General features: G+C 48.0%; 1 protein-coding gene and 1 long non-coding RNA gene across 5 annotated transcripts in view; one reads left to right on the top strand and one right to left on the bottom strand.

Annotated features, from left to right (window-relative positions):
- LOC132015651 (uncharacterized) overlaps positions 1 to 778 on the bottom strand; it is a 3646-nt gene extending 2868 nt beyond the window's left edge. Inside the window, exon 1 of the long non-coding RNA XR_009403736.1 lies at positions 686 to 778. This is a non-coding gene — a long non-coding RNA (uncharacterized LOC132015651). The remainder of the gene's footprint in view (positions 1 to 685) is intronic.
- Positions 55 to 14513, top strand: part of HIPK2 (homeodomain interacting protein kinase 2) — a 177423-nt gene continuing 162964 nt past the window's right edge. For all 4 annotated transcript variants that reach the window (XM_059396286.1, XM_059396287.1, XM_059396288.1 and 1 more), the window contains exon 1: positions 55 to 261. In XM_059396286.1, the coding sequence (XP_059252269.1) occupies positions 243 to 261 (19 nt within the window). In that variant the 5' untranslated portion in view covers positions 55 to 242. The remainder of the gene's footprint in view (positions 262 to 14513) is intronic.

Genomic DNA, 14513 nt, shown 5'->3' on the forward strand with positions numbered 1-14513 from the left:
CGCCCGCCCGGCCGCCCGGAGCCCCGCGCAGGGCCCCGGCCGCGGCGGCGGCGGCGGCGGCGCCCGGCCCCCTCCCCCGGCGCCGGCCAAGTGAGGCGGTGATGCGGGCGCTGGCGGCCCCGGCTGCGCCGAGAGCGGAGACACAGGCTCAAGATGGCAGATTCCGACTGAGGCTGGGGGGGCCGAGCTCGCGCGCCGCGTTCCCTTCTCCGTTGCCATGAATCGCGGACACCCCGGCCCCGATGGCCCCCGTGTACGAAGGTAAGGGGCGCCCGGCCCGCCGACCCCGCTCGCCCAACGCCGCCCGGCCGCCGCGGCCCCCGCAGCTTTGTTCTGCCCGCGGCCCCTCGCCGGGCAGCCCCCGGCCCGCAGCCCCCCGGGCGCCCGGCCTCCGGCGCCCCACCCCCGGGGCTTTAACCGGCTCCCGACCCCTCCCCGCCTCCCCCTCCTCTGCCCACGGAACGGCCGGGATCCGGAATTTAACAGGATCTTATTTCCAGGGTGGAGAAAAGGGGCTTTGGGGGGGGGGGTGTGCGAGGGTGGGCTACTGCCCGAAGAAAAGAAATTGGGAGGGGGCGCCTGGGAAAAGACAGACCCGTGACTGTGCTTTTCATTTATTTGGAATAAATAAAGGTGATGTGGTTTAGCTTTCCTCCTTCCCCCCCTCACCCCCCAAGAAAATTACCTTTAGGGTGATCTTTCCACTCTGTCCCCACGGCTCCCCTTTCCACTGCTCTCCACTCCCTCCCCACACTCCTTTATTCTCCGCGAGCCTCCGATTTGGGGGGGCTGTCGAATGGGAATGTATGGGGCTAGGTGGTGAGAGGGGGGTACGGAGGAAAAGTCCATTTCAGACCCAGGCAGAACAATGAAATTGGCTAAAATCTCCCCGCATTAGCGTGTGTAAGGGAAAATATAGTTTAGGTTTTCAAGTCGGGGCGGGGTGGGGGGGAGCGGCCGAGACGTTTTCCTCGGTCGGTCTGGGTAAACCTGCGTGGTGCACCTTCACCTGGCATGGGATCGTTTTTCTCATTTGACTCTTTAGGAAGAAAGAGAAGAGCGGAGGGCAAATGCACTCCACTTCCCCTTGCCCTTCCTCTCTCTCTCTCTCTCTCTCTCTCTCGTTTCTCTTCAGTCAGTTCTTGTCAGCTTCCAGCCAGAAATCAAACCAGAATCAACTAAGTTTTTACACTTCGGTGTGTTTTTGTGTGCTTGTAGTAGAAGGAATTTTAAACCGAAGGGTGCCCGATTTTTTTTTCAGTCATTTCGTCGTGAAAATGTTTTTCTCATGAAATCATTGAAATAGCAGCCTTTACATACTTTTAGCGTTGGTCCATCTGGCTTTCTTTCGGTTTTGTTCCGATGTTCTGTGGATGAAATGGCAAATGAGAGGGGAAAGGGTTTATGTGGAGCAGAGAGGAGGGGCTGGGAGAGGAGGTTTTAATCCTTCTATAAATCCCGAGAACAGTGCTGGCGAGTGAGACAGGGAACGCATTAATAGTTTTATCTCTGTTACAAGAGGCAGATTAAAAAAAAAAAAAACTTATCTGAAAAGAAAATCTGTTATTAGTTCCAGGGCTCCAAATGAATTTGGTTTCTGGATGGAATAAAGTTACCAGTCAGGCCCTGGATAATGAGGCTGTAAATAACCTATGGACTGTAAATATTTTTTTTCAGACTCTCTTAGAAACAAAGGGGCTGTTTAGAAGGCAACAGAGAGATGTTATTCCAGGGGCTTTCCTCTTTGATTCTGAAGAACACAAGGTCCATTTAACCATTCGACAAAACAAAACGAAATTTCTGATCACTCCACCAGGCAGAATAGAACGAGCCGGTGGCCCTGTGAACAGGGCAGGAGAACCCATGTCGGGCAGTCATTGTTCGTCTGTGTCTATGGGAGGGGGCTACAGTCAATGCTCCCACTGTCTATGGAGTGTTAAAATGAAACAATTTTCTCTTTATTAAGTACCTCCTTGAGACTCCCTCTGCTGGACACTCTGCGTGTGCATTAGGGAGGGAACTTGGCATTGAATTCAGAACTATAGTAAACGCTGCTTTCCGTTTTATAAGGGCCTGGGTACGTGCGTTTGAGATGTATTTTGTCAACTTTATGAGAAGCCCATCTCGGAAACTGTGCGGGTCCTCTCCCTTTCCTTTCGTTCTAAATCCATATGGAATGCAGGCCATACCCCCAAGGCTAAGACTTGGCACTCTAGTTGGACTACAGCGTTCTTTCCGTGCATTACACAAGATAAAGAATTGTGGGTGGGTAAAGTGTTAAGGTTTAAGCATAATCGTGGATCTCAAAGGTCTCGGGAGCTCACTTGTTTTTCTTTGCAGGCTCCGTTCCCTGTTCCAGATGACCTACCTGGTCACCTCTTTCCACCCTGGGTTTCGCTCAGTCTTGTCTGTGTGCTGTCTTAACTGTTCCTACACCTCATACCCTTCGACTCTGCTGGAGTTTCCCTGCCTCTTTATCCTTAGTTCCCTAGGCTTCCTCCTCTCCCTTCCCAGCCAGTCCAGCCTCCCCGGGCACAAGCTCAGGCCTGGGTCTTTTGGAAGGAGACTCTTGGTCATGCTCTAAAACAGACAGGTGACCTCTATAAAGGATTGTGCTGCTGGAACCTACATTCACTTAGTGTGATGAGTGCATCTAAGACTCTGGTGACCTCCTTTTTCCCTCCTTGGCGAGATCCACTGGATTCAGTGAGCCTGATTTTTACCATATCCCCGTCAGAATGCATGGGCTCCCGCTGTGTATCCTGAAGGAGCAGGGCTTTTCCTGGGGAATTCGCCGAGAAGATTCCTAATCGTTTTCAAGCTGCCACAAAAATCAAACATGGGGTTCTTCTCAGGAGCAGTATAATGACAGGTGAGGCATTTCAGCTGGAATTCGGGAGCGCACTCATTCCTTGAATGGAGTGCACTTGCCCCAAGTTGGGATACTGGGTCAAGGTCTGAATGCAGCAGTGGGGCCTTCTGAACTGCCCACTGTTGAGGGAGAAACGTGGTCTTTGAAACAGGGTATGTTTGATAATACACTAATGGGTAGCAAAGTGTTACCAGTCTCCTGCTACTTGCTTTTAAGGTTAGGTTTATAAATAGCACATTCATTTTCAGTAACTTGGTACTGATTAAGTTAGACTTTTTAAAAAAGGTTTATTTTCTTTAGAAAGTTAAACATTTGCCCTGCGATTGTGTTTACTCCATCAAATTGCTTAGCAAGCCTTTTTTTCAGTATGTAGTGCAAAGGCCAGCCACACAGAACCACAGGCCTATATTGCCATGGGTTCTGAATTAGAGGACCCTAAAATCCAAGTTAATCATGTTCCGCCATACCCGAGATGTGTCATGTCAATTAGTATTGACTTAACACAGTCCCACTTCCCCAAACTCTAATACTCAAAGTTGTCGTCAGATGGGTCTGAAGACACCTACCAAAATGCCTACCAAGAAATGGGTTCTGAATCATCTTCCATTAAAAGAATTTGATGACACATGTTCTAAAATATCTTTTCCTGTGTTTGTGTTTTATATTTTTAAAATGAGTAAGTATAAATATTGTTTTCATTCTCACTACTTTTGAGCAGTGAATCAAGGCTCATTAATTTTACCCTCAGTTCCGGACAGTGTGGTCTAGTACTGGAATCAGAGAGACCTGGGTTTGAATCTAGCTGTGTGACTTTGGGCATGTTACTTAACTTCTCGGAATTTTGTAGTGTTTTAAGCCTCATTGGGCTGGGCAAGGACTCCATCAGAAATGAATGCCTGTGAAGTGCCTGGCTGTCGGAGGTATTTTGTTAGTTTGTTAGGCATGCGTTAAATTCCTCTATTTTGGGGGGCTGTTTACAGGCATGATGACTCCAGGGAAGGACTAGCCCACATATAGTTTAGAAAACCAATAATAGCAACATTTCAATTATTAATCTCCTGCTATTCCCCCTCCAGTTTGGGCACCAGCAACAATAAACCCCCTATGGCCACAGAAAAAAGAGCCTTTTTGACCCCTTCTGTGACCTTTCTAGATTTCTATTCCCACTGAGTTTCTGCTGGTTTCAGGTAGAGAATTTCTCACATTCTGTGCCACTTTAAAAATGAGGAAACAAACCGTTAGAGCAGTTTCAGGAGCTGCAGCTGTGCCTCCGTGAAAGTATCCCGAAGTAGGAAAGATAACCTTCGCCCCTGACCCAGATCCATGCCCCCACGCCAGGCAGGCCCGGAGAGGGAGCAGCCAGAGGTGGCTCCCCCAGGACCTCCTCAGAGGAGCGGCAGCCACTCAGTCCCAGGCCAGGGTCTGGCTCATCGTGTATTCAACATAGTTTTCCTCGAAGAAAAAATGTGGTGCCTTATGCAAGTTACAGCTGCTTCTAGTCTTCATACTTAAATTTTTTTTTTAAATGTTTCATTTCTCTTCCTTCCTCTGTAGAGACTAATCTTGGGGAACCACCTTTGAAGTTTATATGAAACAAAGTAGTGATGATCAAGAGGGTATGCTATGTAACCATTTTGTATTGTTCTCTAAACGTGTAATTTGCCAGAGCTTTCTGGTAGTCTTATGGTGGCAATTCGGGCACTTCAGGCAGCTATCAAAAATGGGACTCAGGATAATGCCAGCCGACTTTATATAACCACCGATAGAGTGTGAACCCCAAAGGCCCAAACTCGTAATAGTTCCAATTCATATGGCAGAACTCTAGTAGGGGGTGGGGGTGGGGCGGGGAAGAAAACTGAAAAGCTGGTATAGGAAGGTCTTTATTTTTCCTCTAAAAGAAACTGAGACGTGAAGTTTGCAGCACAAAGCATGACCGAGGCTCCACTTGGTCCGTGTTGCTTGCTCCAGTTCCGTGAACTCACGGTCCTAACAGATCCCTGAAGTGAGTGCTGTCACCCCTGTCTTACAGACAGGGCACCTCTTGAATGACATCACCTGTGAGCATTTATGTAGGGTCCCTGTCTTCAAGGAATTCAGGGGCTATGGGAATTGAGAGTCAAAAGTACTTCTGGGCTTTCCGGACAGTGTGGCCTGACTCAAGCTGGGATGTGTGTGTGTGCACGTGCCTGCATGTGTGCCAGTTTTGTTTTGTTTTTTAAGATTTTATTTATTTATTTGACAGGCAGAGATCACAAATAGAGAGGCAGGCAGAGAGAGGGGAGGAAGCAGGCCCCCTGCTGAGCAGAGGGGGGGGGGCTGGATCCCAGGACCCTGGGATCATGACCCGAGCGGAAGGCAGAGGCTTTAACCCACTGAGCCACCCAGGCGGCCCACGTGCGCCAGTTTTTAATTCTCAACATACTAGTGTTTCTTCAGGTGTAAAGGGAAGACCCCATTTCCCTATTTTCTCTGGAAACAATATATATATTTTAATTTGGACCAAACAAGTATTTTGGAATGTTGGAAATTCCTATTACAAGTTTCCTTAGAAATCACCCTCTCTAATTACCATCTCTTCCTCTTTCATTACTCACATTTTGTATCCTTGTAAACGCAAATATGTTTCTAATTTGCACACACCACTGGGAGGATTCGTTTTTGGTATTTAGGGTCTTGCGTTCTGGATGGACCCCTGCCTTATTTGTGGGTGTTGGAGAATTTTTTAATTCCTGGCTTTGCTGCCTAGCTGCTATCTTGTATTCCAGGTGGTTTTGTGGTGCTTATTAGAAGGGATCTAGATCCGGAGGGTCACTCGGCAGATCTCTCAGGGAGTTGTAGAAGAAAAGCCAGCTCGGCATCTTGGGAGTTTGGGACCCAGGGCAGGAGAGGACCTTGGGGGAAGTGTAGTTCATCCTCCTGCCTTCAGGAAGGTGAATGTCCATGACTTTAAATTGACAGTTCGCCAAAACAGTCCCCTGCCCCCAGAAAAGGCCACACTAGGAGCCCCCTCAGTAACCAGTTCCAGGATTCTGGTAACCCAACTGCTGAGAAATTCCTGGGGCTGCCTGATTCTCACCTGCCTGCATTCAAACCTGTTTTCTTTTACTCAGTTCTTTCCCCTAGAACCTTTCATGTATTTGGAGATAGTAAGTGAGTCTCTACAGCCACTTCCTCGTGGAGCCTGTTCTGCGTCCTCTCCCTCTGAGCTGTCTCTAGTTTGTCCACATTAAAAGGAAATGGTGGTGGTCGAAACCGAATACAGTTCTTTAATAATGGTCTCATTAGTACAGCGTACACAAGAAAAATGACTTCAGGGTTCTTGCATCATTGTGAACCCCTGGAGGGGAGAACCAAATCTGATTCATCTTTGTATCCCCCACAGTAGCTGGGCAGTTCGTTAAAGCTAGTAGCCCTTTGTAAATATTTGCTGAATTGACTCTTCCTAATACATCTAAGTAATAACTTCCATTACACCAGCCCTGGGTTGGTGACCAACAGTTGGCTTGCTCTCACCGCGGTCTCTGTGCCTTCTGCACATGCCTGGCCCGCCTTCACCCCAACAGTGCCACCTTCTGCTTGACTCTGAATGTGCTTGGTCGCTTTGAAGTCACCCCTCTACCTCCAGCTCTTTAGAACCTTACTTACTGTCTCCTACAGAACTGACAGAATGCAGAGGACTCACGTATATGAAGCTGAACAGCTCATCGAAAGAAGAGAAGAGAACACACACAAGAATTTTGATTCTGTGTAATATCAGTTCGCCCAGGTTTAGAAAGGAAAGTTTGTCAAATTCTTTGGAGACTCTGAGTCAGCTAAAGCCATACCTGTTTTTCCAGGTTCTCTGTGACAAGTAAGCTAAGTGTTCATGAGAGTGGCTTCAAGTCAGCCTTAACAGCCAGGATTCCTCCCTGTCTTTGGTCTAAAGCCAACAGAAAAGGCAGAAGATACTGATGGACAAGGCCATTCAGCCTATGGCTTTCTGACGAGGGATTTTACCATTAGGAAGTAAGCTAGTGAAATAGTTGCCAGTTAAAAAAAAGAAAGAAAGAAAGAAAGAAAGAAAAGGCAAACCTTGAAAACTGCCACATAATTTTGTGGTTTTTACAGCCACTTTATTTCTGCACATGGCATTGAAGAGATTTGTAGTGTTTTGAAAGTGGTCTGTTTTAGCAATCCTTGCCTAACTTCTTTTGCTTTCATTCGTTCTGATTAATTAAATGCCACTGTGTTTAAGCAGAATGAAGATGGATTGACTCTTTGATGTGCTAATGCTGTAGACTTTCTAAAACCTTCCCCGCCAAAGCGCTGGGTGAGCGCATGAGGGCCTTCTCCATCAGGTGTGCGGCTGTGTGCCGCCGCCGTCCTCGGGGAGAGAGCACCATAGAAGCGGCCCTAACTTTGGTTAGAAAAGCACTTTGGGGTCACATATTTTCCAGATTGTGTCTGCATCCTGATGCCATCAGGTCGCCTCCTGTATTTTTACTGTTTTCCTCCTTATCAGTATCACCTCAGGGCTTCAGCCTGTGGAGTTGTGATTCACAACATAAAAAGATTTTTCCTGTCGCTGAGTGGCTCAGTGGGTTAAGCCTCTGCCTTCAGCTCAGGTCATGGTCTCAGGGATATGGGATCGAATCCGGCTCTCTGCTCAGCAGGGAGCCTGCTCCCCCCCCCCCATCTTTTCTGCCTGCTTCTCTGACTACTTGTGATATCTCTCTCTCTCTGTCAAATAAATAAATAAAATCTTAAAAAAATAAAGGTATTTTCCAAGAGCTTGTCATAAGCAAAGGGATCTGTCATGCCAGTTCTGTGTGGAACTTCTGGTTGCACAGGGCATTAAAGAACAAATTTTAATGGCAAGTGGCCCGGCAGTCCTGTGAAAAGTCTTCTGGTAAGGAGATTTGGAAAACCCTGGTTTATTGCTGGTTGTGGAAGTCCATGCTTTTTTTTTTCCCCCCTCCTCTCTCTCTCCCTGATGAAGAATTTACAGAGCTCTGACAAAAAGCAGCATGTAAATTACCGAAATTGTGCGGAAAGGCAGCACGTTACACCCTCCTGGGTTCTGTGACTGCACTTCCTCCCCAGCATCCAGGCTGAGAGCAGCCTCGTGCAGGAAAGTAAATTTCAGGGGATCTCGTTACAGGCAGAGAGCGCGAGCACGCTCCACGCGCGCTCAGCTTTAGCCCTGCACCGCTTAGACTTGCAGCCCCAGTGCTGTGCCTAGGGTTACTCATCAAGTGTGACCTGCACCATCAGGGAAGATCAATCAATATTCATTATGTTCCGTTAACCAAGACTGGGAGGTTCTCTAATACATTACAGAAATGTTTCCTTTGGAAAATAGTTAAAGAAACTCTCGTTTAATTATAGCACAACTTCAAAAAGGATTTAGGGCTCCCTCAAGGGTTAAACTTCTGGAAGATAGGAAATTAATTTATGTAGATCGGTTTTGTGGAGCAGCTCATTGCCACGGATGTCGGATAAGCGAGGTATTCCCGTACAAAGAGACAACAGAACCAGTCAAAACTCTTGTGCTGGCTTAACAAGGTGAATAAGCAGGGTGCATAATGGAATTCATTTGCAAAGTAATTTTTGCTTGGCTGGAGTGGTAAGCACAAAATAGAGCAGCAGACGAGAATGGTAAGTGTTTGGGATCAGTTGTTGAAAGGTTTAAAAGGGGTTCTAATTCAAGAGACATTTTATGGTGAGGAGAAGGGGACCAATATAATCAAAATGATACTTGAACAAGGTAATTTTTCCTGGCTTGGCTGTAATAGTGGAACGAGGCAGCCAGAGGGTGAGCCGTGCCGGGAGGCCGTGTGCTGCCGTGGGAGTTGCGAGCGCTGTGAGATGGAACAGAGGCTCTGGTTGGGGTCACACAGGAAAACGTGCCTAGAGCCCTTCTCAGCAGGCCTGACCCAGGGGTTCAGTACATATTTGTTCCTTTTCGCTTCTCCTCCCCACACCTTGTGGCCATCAGGAAATCTTGCAGGGATTGGCAATATCATGCTATTTATCCTGTTTTTCTGAAGAATCTCTTCTTTTTAGAGGGTCTCTCACCTTCAACATTGAGATTAGAGTATCTCAGAATCTTACTGGGCACGGTGTATACCTGGTGGGATCATCACATGCTAGTATCAACCTTTGACACGGGGAAACTGAGGCCCAGAGCAGTGAAGAGACTGCCCTGATGTTGCCTGGAGAGAAGGGAGGAGGCAGAGCTGGGGTTCTCAGCCCCCAGGGCGGTGTGCATAAAAGGCTCAGAACAGTGAGGTGGGGGGTGGGGGCTTCCCTGGGCCATGCTACCAGTGGGAGGTCCAGGGTGTGTGGTTCCTGCAAGCCTCTCAGAGCCCTCACCTTGTCCCCCAGACCGGCCTGTAAGGGGGCTGATGCGGGGGGTTCTCCTGGGTCCTCATGCAGCCCACGATACCTCCTGCCGTTCCCCTTTCCCGAGGGAGTATTTCTCCCTTTCCCGAGGAAAGCAGGGTTACCTGACCTGCTGTCAGCTCCATGGCTTCCAGTCCTCTCCTAGGAAGCTCTTCTTCCTGTTTCTCTGAGAAAGTTTGCAGCTTGTCATCATGAGCTACTTATTAACAAAAACAGAAAAATCAAGAAGAGAAACCGGTGGAACCATAATGAGTTTCAGAGGACCTCAGAGTCCCTTCTAGCCCTTAAGCAGCTTTTTCTTTTCTTTTTTTTTTTTTTTTTTTTTAAATTCTAATCTTCCAGGTACAGTGTAGAGTCATTTTTTTCTCAGAAAACCAAAACATGCACCCAGGGGCCCTGGGGAAGGCCTGGGTGCCAGGGACCTAGAGCATAATCAGAAGAGCGCGGTGCTCAAACCCGTGCCCCCTCCGTGTCCTCCATGTCCTCTTGACCTTGGGAGCACGGGCCTGGGACCTTGAAAGTACGGGGTCTTTCATACTTTCTGCAGCTGGAGCCCTGCCCCTCCCCCATGCTAAGGGCAGTGCTGATAAGGGGACTTCTTGCTGTAAAATCTGGGGCAACGAAGGCAACTTGAAATGTTTCCTGTTTATACAGGTCACGGCTGGGGATTGCTTCACTGGATGCTCAGCTTTCCTTTCTTTCCCTCCTGAACCTTGATCTCAGACTCTGGTTGCTCCATAAAGCAGAGTTGATGAAACTGACCCATTTCCTGTTGCTTGCTCAGGTAGCTCCGGAACCAGTGTGTCTGTCCCTCCCACAGCGAAACTTGACAGAGAGCCTAGTAAATCCTACAGCTTTTCTGTTCTGTCTGTTTGAGCCCTTGAGGTGCGCGGCCTCTCCTCGTCTTGATGTCATCTCACGTCTCTGCTTCCACCTACTTATTACTTCCCACTCTTCAGCCCACAGCCAGGCTCCTCAGCCTGCCCGTTTGTTCTTTGACTTTGTGTATCTTGGCTGTGTTTTCACCCCGACGTGCTCGTAGGTGTGAGGGTCTAAGCGGAGGGACCCTTGAAACCCTTGTCCGGGGCCGTTTGTGTCTGGCCCTGTTGGGAGAGGCGTTTCTGCGACTCTGGCACCATCCTGGCACCATCCGTCACCTGGAGGGCTTGTTAAAACTCATCAGGGGGCCCGCCCTCAGTTTCTGTTTCAGTAGGTCTGGGGTGGGGCTCGAGAATTTGCATTTCTAATTGAGAACCCCGGTTTTAGGATGAATGCATTCAGAATGAAAAATCAGTACCTGTTTCAAACAAGATGGTAGCTGTTTTGATTAGAGCTTCCCTTGAAAGAGTGAGAGTCAGAGACCTGACGTTAGCATTATTTTTAGTTCTCTTGCCCTTTTGTGGCCGAAGCTTTGCGAAGCCGTAGGACAATGTACAGATCCGGCCCCTGGCCTTCTTGCCTCTGGCTCGGGAGAGCTGAGGCCCCATCTTCTCCACGGCCTGAGCTACTGCCTCTTGGCCCAGCAAACTCAGCCAGTCTGTAGCTCATCTAGTTTGGCCCTGGGGTCCCAGAGTGTACTGGGCAGCTGTCATTCTCATGGTAATGATACATCTCTGTTAACTAACATAAAGAGCTCTGTGATCTTCCCTGTTTGTTCGAGAGGACAGTGAGGCTTAGAGATGTTAGATAATGTGTCTCGGGTCTCCCGAGCAGCAGCTGGTAGAGGCAGGGGCTTGTGCCCCAGCTGATGCCAGAACGTGCCCTTGTCTTGTCCTCACAGGTGAGTCGGAGTGGTCCTTGCACCACGCGACAGGGAGATACGCAATCACGATCCCGGGGGAAGGGGCGGATGATTCTAGAGTGTTAATGTCTCACACACCTCCCTGAGGCTCTGCTGTCCCATTTGCCTCGTCTTCATCAAGCAGGATCATGTTGACCTGATGATCTAGCACTTAGGCTGGTGGCTGGCCCACAGGATGGATATAGTAACAGGCAGCTGAGACATGAACTCGTTTGAGTAGCAGAACAGATAAAACATCTGAGAATAATCTTGCTGAGACCTCTAAGGAAGAAAACGTGTCATAAAAAGATGAAAATGACAGCTAATGCCTGTCGGGCCCTGGGTGCTGCTGCTTCTGCTATGAAGTTTCACTTGCATTAATTCCCTGAATCCTCGAAGCCTTGCTGTAGGGTAGGTCATGCTACCATCGTGCTGCATGGAAGCTCAGGAAGGCTCCATGGCCGCTGACCCCGATGCCAGGCCATCCGGATCTGGAGCTGGTGCCCTGGACCGCCAGGCTAGAGTCCCAATCCTCAGTGAGGGCCTAAAATATGGAATGTGCTTGTGGTTTTTCGCCAAATATAGATGTTCTTCGTTCCAATCAAAACCTATATAACGGTCTTAAAATTTGAGAAGCTAACTTCTTTTTTTTTTTTTTTTTGGTAAAGATTTTATGTATTTATTTGAGAGAGAGACAGTGAGAGAGAGCATGAAAGGGAAGAAGGTCAGAGGGAGAAGCAGACTCCCCATGGAGCTGGGAGAGAGGCTGCCTTCTGTGGGTCTTCTTGAAAGACGAGGTGGTGCAGGCCTGAAAGAGGAGAGAGGAGCGAAGGGGCTAGCTCTGCCGTGCGCGAAAGAAGCCATAAAGCATCAGATTTGGCACGAAGCTTGACCCATCCGTGGGGCAGAATGCGTGAGCCAGATTTAAGGCCCTGTTGTCGGTGAGCATCTAATAGATGATGAAGGAGGTGCCAGGAGGCAGTGGGCGAAAGGAAGCCCGATTGAACAATGGGAGCGGGACCACATGATAGCAGTTTGAACACTCCCAGTGGGTATTCTCACCTCACATCATCATACCAGCATCAGTTCTACGTGATTAAAATATTAAATTCAACAAAAGTCTGCAGAGCACATTCAACATGCCAGGTGCTGTTCTCAGTGCTGTGTGCCCCACGGTGGACAAAACAGGCCAAGACCCTGGCCCCGAAGCTGTGTGCGTTTCAGTAGGTCAGGGGAAAGAATTCGTTTTTGGTTTTGTTTTTTGTTTTTTGCTTGTTTATTTTGATTAAAGCTTGAAAGAAATAGAAGTGGATATTTATTAAACATCTGGAGAAGTTGAAATTTCTAAGCTTAGAATCTGTAGAAGAAATTATAGAGGGAAACATCAGTAGTGTTGTCAGCGTAATGTTCCCCAAATGTTAAGGTTATTTCTGGTTTTACTATCATGAGATGTTTCTTAGCGTTACTAAGTGTAACAAGGTGTGGCCGAAATTTAGGATAGATTCTCCAAAGTTGAATTAGTAAGTCCAGGGGTGTGAACATTTATCGTGTTCTAGATATGTGCCACCAAGATTACGTTCCTCCCCAAAGTAATTTCATATTAAACAAATAGAGCCTTAAGTTCACCCACCTCTTCATTCAGGAAGGAAGAGTTTCTCATGGCTCCGGGGGCTCAGCCCTCCTCATTCCCAAGGGCTTTCGATACTATCTGTGTGTGTCAGGAGCTCCCAAACTTCTGTCTCTCCCTGGATTTATATTTTGAGTTCCAAAGTCATAGACCCAACAATCTATTTGCCATCGCTACTTGGATGTCCCACAGGTATCACGTTTAACATGTACAAAGAAAACCTTTGGGTCAGTCCTCTGAAATACAGGCCTTTTCCAGAATTCCTTATTTCCATAAATGGCATCATCTTCCCTCCAGTGGTTGATATCAGAAACCTGGGAGTCATTCTTGTCTTCATTTTACTTCACATTTAATCCATCCCCAAATTGTATTGATTTTTGCCTCCCAAATATAGCCATTCTTGTTTCTCGCCAGAGTTATGTTCTATAAAGCTGCCACAAACACTGAATTAGCAAATACTGAAACAATGCTCTTAGGTTAGCTTCCTGCAAGCCTCTGGTCATATTTTCGTCAGCCGGTCAATACACAACCTTGTCTATGTGTGCTTCTGTTTAAGGACACCTTCTTTAATACATATCGTTAATTCATTAACACTGAGCTAACAGGCTGTAGAACTATTAGCTCGTGCTTGAATGAAGCTTACCAGCACAAGTATTTTCTCTGTAAGGTATATCATAGACTTTTTGCATTGAAAAACACTGGACAGTCCTTCAGCACTGTGCTTAAGGGTCATTTTAAATCCCCAACAAAAGCCACACACACAAAAATGCAAGCAACATGGTGCTAATAAGACAGTGGAAAGGCAGAGCATGGCCTGGTGCGGCCTCCTCTGGGAACAGATGCATCAGGCGTGGCTGGGAATGACTGAGAGCGCCCTCTGATTACTGTTTGTGGGATTACAAATAAATTCTCATGAGTTGTCGAGTTCGCAAGTATGGAATCCATGAATAATGAAGGACTGCTTGTGTATGGTAAACCTGTCCACTTCTCTCTACACTGCCATCCTCTGGCCCAGTGGTCAGTGGACTCTTTCTGGAGAGGGCCAGACAGTAGGTACAGTTTACCCTTGAGCAGCATGGGGTTAGGGGCATCAAAACACAGCGCTAAGAATCCATGTATGAATTTTGACCCCCCCAAACTGGATTAATAGCCTACTATTGATGGGAGGCCTTACTGATAACATAGATGATTGACATATATTTTGTATGTGTATTATATGCTGTATTCTTACCGGAGATTAAGCTAGAGAAGAGAAAATGTGATTAAGAAAAATCATAAGGAAGAGAAAATACATTTTTGCGACTCTGTTGTAAAAAAAAAAAAAAAGACCTCGCATATTAGTGAACTTCTGTGGTTCAAACCCACGTTGTTCAAGGGTCACTGGTAGTTCAGGCTTTGTGGGCCAGCCAGTCTGTGTGGTAAAGGCTCAGCTCTGTGCTGGTGAGAGCAGCTGTAGACAGCACGTCCCTGGGCGGCTGGGACTGGGTTCTAGGAACAGGCTTGGCTGGACCCGTCCTCAGGCCGTGGCTCCAATGCTGCTAGCCCAGTCCAACCCACCCCGGTGTCTTACCTGCAGGGTCTTCCTGACCTGCTTGTCCCCCGTGTCTCTTCCCAAGCCTCCAGCCTACGTCCATGGTGATCTTAACATGCACATTCGATCTGATCCCTCTCCCACGTCAGATGGACAACCGCTTCCATCACACTTCAGATGAAACCCCAGCTCTTGCATATCACGGCGCCAGCACAGTTCCTTGCTGAGTTGCTCCCCCTCTCGGCGCTGTCCCGGCCTCCCTGGGCCTGTGCCTGTTCCAGCTGTTTCCTGCCCCGGCACCGTGGCCACCAGTCTGCCT

This window comes from Mustela nigripes, chromosome 4, assembly GCF_022355385.1.
Source record: "Mustela nigripes isolate SB6536 chromosome 4, MUSNIG.SB6536, whole genome shotgun sequence".
Lineage (NCBI taxonomy): Eukaryota > Metazoa > Chordata > Mammalia > Carnivora > Mustelidae > Mustela > Mustela nigripes.